At 37.4% G+C, this 10,369-nt stretch overlaps 1 protein-coding gene across 4 annotated transcripts; it reads left to right on the plus strand.

Moving 5' to 3' along the window:
- The first annotated feature begins 288 nt into the window (after window positions 1–288).
- Window positions 289–10,158, plus strand: LOC148842282 (S-adenosyl-L-methionine-dependent methyltransferases superfamily protein). 4 transcript variants are annotated; one of them, XM_088958356.1, is made up of 13 exons: window positions 289–447; window positions 785–971; window positions 1,154–1,215; window positions 1,332–1,382; window positions 1,494–1,561; window positions 2,114–2,218; window positions 4,404–4,511; window positions 4,670–4,741; window positions 4,840–4,890; window positions 7,099–7,161; window positions 7,255–7,379; window positions 8,134–8,335; window positions 9,277–10,158. In XM_088958356.1, exons 4-13 carry the CDS (start codon window positions 1,364–1,366, stop codon window positions 9,985–9,987), a joined length of 1,524 nt encoding a protein of 507 aa, XP_088814482.1. In that variant the 5' UTR covers window positions 289–447; window positions 785–971; window positions 1,154–1,215; window positions 1,332–1,363; the 3' UTR covers window positions 9,988–10,158. The 4 variants fall into 4 exon arrangements, with proteins under 4 accessions (XP_088814482.1, XP_088814480.1, XP_088814479.1 ...); XM_088958354.1 differs by having other exon boundaries at window positions 1,494–1,547; XM_088958353.1 differs by lacking the exon at window positions 289–447 and having other exon boundaries at window positions 513–971; window positions 1,494–1,547; window positions 9,277–9,987; window positions 10,072–10,158.
- Window positions 10,159–10,369: the final 211 nt, after the last annotated feature.

The raw sequence follows: 10,369 nt of genomic DNA on the forward strand, positions 1-10,369 counted from the left end.
GAAATGGAACCACGAACAGTTCTTGAGTCGAATGGTCTGATTGTTCGAGTCAATGGTGGTTCGAAGACACTGTTCAAAAGAATTGAAATCTGTCTAATATACATTGGAGTGAGGTTAGAGGAGACTTCACTCCCCATCTTCCATCCCGATCCCAGTTTTTTTTTTGAAAGAAAAGCCCCAAGTGCACCTTCATAAATCTCATTCCGATTGTAAGTCAGCAGAAAGTACATGAGTCAAAAAAATCCCGATCCCAGAGTCGATATCCCAATTGGTCCCCTTGCCATAGCTGAGTTCGGATATGCTGACCACACACTCAGCAATGTGTTGTGATCAGCATATCCGAACTCTGCCATAGCTATAGTGCAAATATCAGAAGCATTTGCAGCCGCACACCGGGAACATCGCCCAGATTTCTACGCGGCGGGAGATGTTTGCTGCAACCATGAGGTGAGTGTGAGGAGCGCGCTCTGTTAGGAACAAATCCGAATTCATTGTCTCTTCGGAGACATCCGAAAAAAGAAAATCCGAATTCATTCGAGAAATAATTAAACGACGGGAGGAAGCAGGAGTAGGGGGAGGTCTGGGACCAAACATGACTGGACAGTCTGGACTTCGCACTCATTTTCCGTTGGGCGCTTTTCCAAGCAATAGCATCCAGCATCCCAATCCTTTCATCCCTCTCATGCCCGAGTTGAACCGTTCCGGCTCTGCTCGGCTAGTAAAGCGGATTGGTCTGGCCCGTCACTTTACCCGGTTTTCAAACCATTGCTTTCTTGCTCTGCAGCCTGTAGTCCCTGTACTACTGCGGAGGCGTCTGCATACACCTTTCGCCTCCGAAAAAAGAGCGGAGATCAGTATAGTAATGGCGTCTGAGAGGCCAGAGGGGGTCGAACAAAAAAATCAACAACATCAAACTCCGAGGTTGCAGATATACTCCAACCCTTGTTCTGGAGTCTCCCCTTTCTGGAAAGGTAAAGCTCATTCTCTTTCTCATTATTTCTTTTGCATTCATGTTCTTCTTTTATGGCCAAATAAAATTTCATTTCAAAAGAAGATCTTTGCATTCATGTCTATATGCATTGGTTGATTCAAACGGTCGAATTTATTGTTTTATTTCATTCTCGTTGAATCTTTATGAATAAAATGTTGGCAGAGAAGTATGAAAGGGATGCTAAGAAGTACTGGGATGTCTTCTACAAGCGACATCAGGATAAAGTTTGCTTTTTTTCTTCTTTCATTAATTTCATTTCCGCTACTACTACGACTAGGTTTACTGCTAATTGTGATAATAATAGTACTGGTAAAATATTTGGATTTATTTATCTTCTCAGTTCTTCAAGGATCGGCACTACTTGGGCAAGGAATGGGGTCATTATTTCCATGTGAGTTTGAAAACCGCCTTTCTCTAGTGTTGGTTTCAGCTTTGGGCAATTCGATCCAAAGGGAGGATCTTTTTCTCGTCTAAAATTTGGTTACTTTTCTTGAATTTTCAGGGAGAAGGAAGGAAAGTTGTTTTGGAGGTAACTCGGTCAGATTCTCTTATGAAGGTTTCCTACTCTTTGTTAGTGTCGCTACTGCCCGTCGCTGTTGCACTTAAATTAACTGGATTCATTGATGGTCTATTATCTGATTGCAGTTTGCATCTATTCAGAAGGAACAATATTTGATTTAATAACGTTCTAATAGGTTTTCTGAAGTTTATTGAATTATGCTTGTTCCTTGTATTTTCTTCATGAATGAATTTAGACCTTTTAGTCGTGGATAGGAATTAAGCAGTCGCTTTGTGTTTGTTGAGATGAAATATCTTTTTTGAGAATGTCAGTTTTGTGGCGCTCAAAAACTACATTTTTACTCAAATAGAACTGAAGATGGTGAAACTTCTTCGATGTCCCTGTCTTACATTTTGTCTTAGTTTATTAATCATGTAACTAAGTAAAGTTTGGTCTGGAGGCACTTCTATCTTTCATGATCTTTATTCATTTATGTGCTGTGCTACATTTTTCTAAAAGATGCTCCCTTTTTCTTCCCAGCTTTTACCCTTCTGGTTGGAGTTAACTGTTCTGTTATTTATGTACTACATATTATGTTGTTGATTACTAATGTCATTCTGCAGGTTGGCTGTGGTGCTGGAAACACTATCTTTCCTCTGGTTAAAACATACCCAGAAATTTTCGTTCATGCATGTGATTTCTCACCACGTGCCATTGACTTGGTGAAGGTTTGATTCTTTAGTTTCTATCTTAGATCCATTAGCAGCATTAACAATATAGGTATTATTTGGACATTTGACTATATTTTAGTATACTACCTTGATTTCTTCACTTGGGTAATTAACACACATTAGGAAAATGGGATTGTTTGATATGAATGATATCATGAATGAGATCGAGTGAAATAGTGTAAATAAATTGGTGAATTTAGAGTGAGGTAGCGATGAATTGGTTGTGAGAAGGATAAGGATGAATGATCCACCGAAATTCTTCTTTCTCTTCTTTACTCCATCCATGTGAACATGGTAATTTTTTTTATAACCTTTTAAAATTTTTTGGTGCATAACATAATGTATACATCCCAATGTAAGGACAAACCCTCTTGGAAATGTGATTATGTTCCATACTCTATCATTGCTTTTATCTAGACAAAAATCAGAAAGTGTAATTTGTGGTTTATGTCTTGTTTCCCTTCATTATCTATTTATGATGTATATAATAATTTTCATGACTAACTACATTATTTTAATATCACAGACTTCCACCGGTAAATGTTTTAGAAAGATACTTCATAACATGAACATGATAGGCTTTCTTGTTCATATGGCTATGTTTTTAGTTACATAGATGTAGGAGGGGTGGCAATGGGTAGCCAACATACACCCCCAGCTGAGTTTCTACAAACCTTGGATCCAACTATAAATGGGTTGATACCAGATCTACAGGCACAGTTAGTAGGTGGCCAGTAAATGTTGAAGTACATGAATCCTGAAATTTATAGGAGGTATAAACCAAATACATTTTTTTCTGTTTATTTCTAACCATTTACATGCAGAGACATTTACAATTAGTGCTTTTAGCAACATTTTGCAAATTTCCACATATCCAATTAGTTCCAAACCACCTGTCACAGTGCCACATCTGGGAACCCAATAAGACCCAGAACTGATGCATGTAATATGGTTCAGATCTGGATATACATGGACCTGCCTGAACCCAAGCCATTGCCACTCCTATGTATGATCATGCCATTTTTGTATATGCCACTAGGTCTTTAAATATGTATTAACTACTAAATCAACGTCTGTCCCTGGCAAAAGTTTTAGTGCCAGCTGCCAATCTGATGCAGCCCTCCTCGCTTGGGACCAATGGTGTAAGACAAGCTCACACTGGTAGAGTTGTTACAAGTTGAAGGAGCTAGAAGGGCAAGGGTAGACCAAAAAGGGCATGGATAGGAGTAGTAGGAAATGATTTAAACTCCAACAATTTAGCAATGGACATGACACTAAACAGAACAGACTGGTGATGCAGGATTCATTTAGCCGACCCCATATAGTTGGGACAAGTCTTGGATGATGATGATAATATGTCTATCTTGATTTTTTATATGGAAAACAGTCTATCAGTTTTATCATTTTTAATGAATTATGTTGCAGAGATGTTTGATTATATACCGCAGTAAATAAGTCAAGGTTGTAATGTGGTGATGGTGTTTTCTCAGTTAAATCTATGGCTGAAAAACTAAGTCAAGGTTCTAATGTAGAATTCCCTAGCAAGCAGACTTGGGTCCCTACTAGTCCCTCTAAGCGAAGTTTTCTGGTTTGGGTATTGGCTCTAGACAAATGTTTGTCTAGAACTAATCTGATTAGGCGTGGGACTCAGATTCCTGATCTGAACTGTGGTCTATGTGGCTTGGTTCATGAATCTGGTGATCATCTTTGCATTGATTGCCCTCTGTCTGCTATGTTATGGGAGCATTTCATCAAATCAAATGGCATCAGCTGGGTCATGCCTTGATCTGTAAAGGAGGTGCTGTGTAGTTGGAAGCTTTCTGGTCTGAGTAAGAAAGGAAAGCTGGTCTGGAAAACAATTCCTGCAGTTATCCTGGTCACTGTTTGGTCTGAAAGGAACAGTCGCGTCTTCTGCAATAAAGATAGAGCTCCTGAAGACCTGCTTAGGACTGTTGTCAATAGACTTGCTTCCTGGTTATCTGTAATTTCAGAATTTAAAAACCAGAATGTCTTTCAACTTCTTGAATCCCGCTCCATTTGGACCTTGTAATTTGGTAGTTCTCCTGGTGTTTTTCCACTAGGTTGCTGTTGTATTGTATCTTCTCTCATCAATAAAATTTTACTTTACCTTCTCAAAAAAAAATTATATACTGCAGTAAATGGATTATTTTTCTTACTGCAGACACATAAAGACTTCATGGAGGATCAAATCAATGCATTCATTGGTGATTTGACAGTTGATGACTTAAGCAAGCAGATCCCACCATCTTCAGTTGACATTGTAACCATGGTACCTGAGCAGAACTAATCCTTTATACTTTTAGCATAATCTGTTGCTCATAGAGAACAATCTTTTGGTGTTCTGTTGAATATATTGTCACTTTGTTTTTTTGTTTTTTTGTTTAAATCTTTGATTTTATTTAGTCAACCAGCTGACTTGTTTAGCAGATTTTCATGTTATCTGCAGTCTCTCCAGAAAAAATGCCTCTAGTATTGCAGAACATCAGAAAAGTTATTAAAGTAAGGATGGTTATATTTTCTGTTAGTCTGTCACAAAATGTCTTAGATGCACAAGTTGTGGAACTATTCATTTACACTGATTCCCAAATATTTTCCAGCCAAATGGTCATGTGCTGCTCAGAGATTATGCTGTGGGAGACCTTGCTCAGGTTGGTACAAATTTGAAACTTCTGATATGGTTATTGTTTGTCTATTACAGATTTACAGCTAACTATCTTTGGAAGAGAAAGCTAAGACTTCTGTGTTGTAATGGCTTAAAATATTATCTCTGTTTCTGTTGAAACTCGACTCCTATGCTTGATGGATCTACTTGCTATGGGATTAAGTCTCAAGCATGTAGCTCAACTGGTTGAGGTTCTGCATTCCAACCATAAGGGTGTGTGCTTGGTTCCAGCTTTCCACAAAAAATAACAGGATGTAAACTTCAGTTTAAGATTTCTGTTCTTAGGACATTTTATGTTTTCCCCTGTTAAAAAGGCAAGGATGTGTCATTAAGGAGGTGAACCTTAGAACAAGGGCATCTCTGTAGTTTTCTTGCCATGAAAACCCTATTCCCAGCTCCTTCAGGGATGGAGCAAGTATTCCAGGAGAGTAGTGGTATCACCATTCTTTATTATTTGATACCAGTAAGTTTGAGGGATTTGGTGGGAGCTGAGCTTTTATCAACTTATACCTAGTTTTACAGTTCAGATTGTTTATTTCTATGGGATTTGCAATATATAACCAGGGGGAAGTCCTCAGATTTTTTTTTTTTTTTTTTTTTTTAAGTTGGTTGAGGGACAGTTCCAAGCGCCTATGGAGGTAGAATATCAACTTGGAGAATTGAGATCATTAAGTTCCAGGCTAAACTTCTTGTTCATTTGGGTCCCAGATGGGCCAGATCTGAGAAATCTATTTTGCATGCTAGGGAGGAGTATTAAAGAGCAATTTTTTTACTGGGCACCTTTATTTCTGGGATAGACTTATACTCTTGTATATACCATACAGGGATCCCTGTTTTTTGGGTTAGAGTATGCATATTTCTTCCTTTTTCCACTCCTAGAGCTTTATACTTATTCTAGACTTCTTTTGTTGGAAACTTTTACTTTATGGTTAGTATACAGTTTGTTACTAATCACAATAACATAGTGGAACCATATGGAGGAAGAGGCAGGAAGTATCAAGGTTTGCTTTTTTTTTTTTTTTGATAAATATCAAGGTTTGTTAATTTGATAGTTTGAATTCTGGGAAAGGTGTATTAACTATTAAGAAGTGCTCTTTATCATATACCTTATTTTTCTGGGATAAGACATCAACTTTTGTATATTTTGTAAGAGTGCCCCATCATATGGTTTTAGGTTGTTTATATCTTTTTTCCCTGTTCCTACGGATTTGTGTTTATTCTACATTTCAACAATAAAGAATCTAGTGCATTTTTAACCTTTGTTACATGGATAATTGTCATTGATAATGGTAGAATATTTGAATCTGACATGCAAGGTTCAAAGTATCGATATAGTATGCCTGATATGGGGCATATCATATCGTATCTATAGGGGTCTGATGCACCTGTTTACAGGTATTTTCAGGGACATTTTTTTAATGAAAAATATATATAAAACCGAAATTTGTAAAAAAAACATAAAAAGCGCATGGTTTAAATTACTGACACACCTCTGTTGACATGCTGACATGTACACAAGGTGTTAGATTCAGAAGGCTTGAAAAAAATAAGATTTGGGGATTTGGTTGCCATACTTTAGTTTCAAGCCACTTATTGATGTGTATATATATACACATATATAGCTGCATAGATCAATGAAGAACACTAAGAAAACATATAAAATATTACAAATTTACCATCTAAATCTCTGTCATATACTAATACAATTAATAAAATTTTCTTGCTGATAAAAAAACTAAAATTTACTGTAAGAGTTTGAGATTCTTCTGTCACATATCATAAATGTGAAGAGCCTTAAGAGTCCCCTCAAGTGTTATGTCAATTCCAGTGTCTATGTGTGCCGGACACAGGTATGACACCTATCTTGGAAGTGTCTATGTAATGTATCACTGAACCATATGATTGCATACTTCCGGATAGTAAGTATATTGTGGTTTATGTTCTCTACTTTGTTATATTGATATTGTAGTTTATGCTAATGAGGTCTCTAATTTTAGGCTAGTAATTGCTCTATTGAACTAAATGATGTTCCTACTGATCCAAAAAGATCTTCATTTAGATATTTTTTGCCTTGATACCATGTTGGGTATATTTTATTTTTCTATTATCATTTTCGTTTACTATTTGGATCTTATAGCAGTTAATGTTGTACTTTTGTTTGTTTGTCCTACTTCTCATGATACAAAATTTGTAGGAAAGGTTTACCTGCAAGGATCAGAAGATAATTGAGAATTTTTATGTCAGGGGTGATGGTACTGTAAGTCTTAGTCATACTGTGATAAGTTTTTCAAAATGGAATAGCCTTTTTCATTTCAATGGTCTCTTACATACATCGTTCTCATGTTCTTAGCGTGCCTTTTACTTTTCTGAGGAGTTCTTAACGAGTTTGTTCAAAGAAAGTGGATTTGATGTTGAAGACCTTGGTTTATGCTGCAAACAAGTTGAGAATCGTTCGCGGGAACTAGTCATGAATCGGTATATGCCAGCTATCCAATTTTTCTATGGTGGATATTCTTTATAATCGCTCTCTTGCCTATATTACATTAATACAAATGTCGGTATTCAACACTGGCACAAGGTGTTGGACTCAGCAAGCCCAAAAAAAGTAGGGATTAAGTGATTCAGCAGCTATACTTTAATCATGTAATGACTGTTGAAAAAGATTAAATGTAGAAGCAAATGCAAAGAACTTGTAAGCAGCCGAAATTGATTGTACAAATTGACAACTAATGCTGAAAATTTGTCTTATTAAGTCACGGTTACTTAAATATATGTATTCAACACACAATGTCATCAAATGTCATGTTGGTGTTGGTGTCTGCACACATAGGTCTGACACATTTTGAAGTGCCAATATAACATGGATAGTAACAAGGTCATCTTAAAATAAGTCTGAGCTCAAGCAGTCAAATGGGATGCCTTCTATTTGCTGGGATTGTTGCTTAATCTTTGATATAAGTAGTGAAGTTACCCTTTAAAGAAATCCACCCTAATAACCCCAACCCTGTTAGACTTGAAAAATTGAGGTGTATAGACTTGAAAGTTCCTCTAAAATAATTGTTCAATGCATGCCAGAAATTGATGATATTGATCAGTCTTGTTCTTTTGAAAGAACCTCTTTTCTTTTCTTTTTCCCCACTTCTGACTCATCATTATTTAGTATTTTTTCCCTTTGAAATGAAGAATCTTTGTCTAATGTCTTTCTTCTAAGTGTTTTCTGTAATTTCAGGCGGTGGATCCAGGCTGTATTTTGCTTCTCTGATGGTTCAAATCCTTCTTATATTTTGGAATCTGGGAATGGGCCAGATGTCCTCAATGCATCTAAATTCAACAATGTCAACAGCAAAAAGGAATCTGCAAATGATCTTGACATTGACATTTCTGATGGTATTGCTGCTGAAATGTTTGGTATTTCACCATCTATGGATGAGGTAAGGCTTTATGTACCTTCTTTTCTTCTGTACTTTCTACAAATTTCTAGCAGTGCTCATAGGGAGGGCTGAAGCACAGGGGCTTCTGGCTTTCCAAAGTAGGCTCCACATGGACAGCCTATAAGCTATGTTTGGTGAAAAACCTGAATATCCCAAACTGTCTGTCGGTCATTTGAAGGACTGTTCACTTTGTCCTCTTTGAACTTAGTTCCTGTTTGGGAGGGCCGAAGCACAGTGGCTTCTGTCTTTCCGAGGTGGGCCCTACACGGACAGCCTTTAAGCTATGTTCGGTGAAAAATCTGGAGAGCCCAAATCGGCTGTCATTTGGTAATATTTTGGGCTCTGCTTCAGCCTCTTTGTATAGCTTATCCAGAGCACCTCAAAGCAGCTGAACTAGCTTAGCTGAATGTTCAGCTCAGCCCCTCCCAAAAGGGCACTCAGCTGAATCTTTAGATCCCTCCCAAACAGGCCCTCCTTTCCAAGCTTTTAGAAGAGTAAATTTGGAGAACCTGAAGCAACTTACTTTTGGGTTCAATGAAATTTGACCTATCTTTTGACTGAATAAAGAACAAGTAAATTTAACAAGTATTACAACCACACCTTAGGGAAGAAGAGTCATGATGCGAAGCTTCGTTAGACCGATCAATTAGTCAAATATATATATATCATGATATGCCTAGCTCAACTCAAGTAAGCTGTCTCAACTATATACACGAGTCCTGTTCCACCATTCTACTCTGTTCAGTGCCATGTTATTATGCATTGTTAAAGTATTGGACCTTAAATTATATTATGGTATGCTCATAGTCACTCTTTTTTAGTTATAAATTCTGAAAGTAATCAATATTGTTCAGCTTCACATCTTAGGTAAATGTAAGTGCACCCTGTATTTGCTTGGCATTTTTTATGAGATAATAACATTGTACATTTGCATTTACTAGATTGTTGAGGTAGATCTGAGAGAGTTCAGCTTCAGGATAAGAAGACTGCCCAAGGAATACCAGCACACCTGCAAATCCACAGGCTTGATGGTGTGGGAGTCAGCTCATCTGATGTCTTCTGTGCTAGTGGAAAATCCTTCTATTGTCACAGGGAAAACAGTGCTCGAGTTGGGTTCTGGTTGTGCAGGAATCTGTTCAATGGTTGCTGTTAGATCTGCGGACCTAGTAATTGCTACTGATGGAGATATGCAAGCGCTGGACCTGTTACAACAGAATGTGACATTGAATCTTGAACCACAATTGCTCAGTAAACTGGTGATAAGGAGATTGGAATGGGGAAATAGGGATCACATTGAGGCCATCAAGAAATTAAACCATAGAGGATTTGAAGTCATTATAGGCACTGATGTGACATATGTGCCCGAATCTATCACACCATTGTTTGCAACTGCAAGGGAGTTGGTTTCTTCTAATGGAGGTATCAAGGAGGATGTGAAACCAGCTCTAATTCTCTGCCATGTTTTACGGAGAGTTGATGAGGTATCCATTCTTTCAACTGCATCTCAATTCGGTTTCAAGCTTGTTGATAGATGGCCCATTGGGATAGAAACTGAGCCATGTCAAAGAATCATTGGCTCTTGGTTCTCAAATACCAAATTATTGGCAACTTTCCAAAGTACAGCATTGAACATCATGTACTTCAACATCTAGGTCGGTTCTCGCGCCTTAGTTTCTTGTACTTTTACAGTTAAGGCTCCTACTTTTCTATGGTGAATGTCTTTGTGATTCATGCAGGTTGAACAGCATGTAAGAGAATCAAAATGCCGTTTAAACTGGCAGATCACAAGGTTTTTTGTTTCTATACTCTAATTACATCCCTTACATGCTGTCTGCTTTTAATTTTGTGCACTAAACCAATTAATATTTCACAATTTCATATAAGATTACTAAAATGTAAAAGACACCTAAATATTTTGCTTCTGAATTTGTTCTAACATAAGCCCAACTCAACTAGGGTTTGGTCGGATTGTGTGTTAAGTATTTGAGTCCTACGATAAAGCATTGTCGTTGGGCTTGTCCCTGTTAAATTGGC

This window comes from Nelumbo lutea, chromosome 8 (genome assembly GCF_056320005.1).
Source record: "Nelumbo lutea isolate HS-2025 chromosome 8, American lotus-T2T, whole genome shotgun sequence".
Lineage (NCBI taxonomy): Eukaryota > Viridiplantae > Streptophyta > Magnoliopsida > Proteales > Nelumbonaceae > Nelumbo > Nelumbo lutea.

Coding starts and splice junctions, on each gene's coding strand:
- LOC148842282 (XM_088958353.1), top strand. CDS start 593: ATGACTGGACAGTCTGGACTTCGCACTCATTTTCCGTTGGGCGCTTTT. Junction 1,383..1,493: donor AATGGGGTCATTATTTCCAT/GTGAGTTTGAAA, acceptor TTGAATTTTCAG/GGAGAAGGAAGGAAAGTTGT. Junction 4,891..7,098: donor CTGTGGGAGACCTTGCTCAG/GTTGGTACAAAT, acceptor CAAAATTTGTAG/GAAAGGTTTACCTGCAAGGA.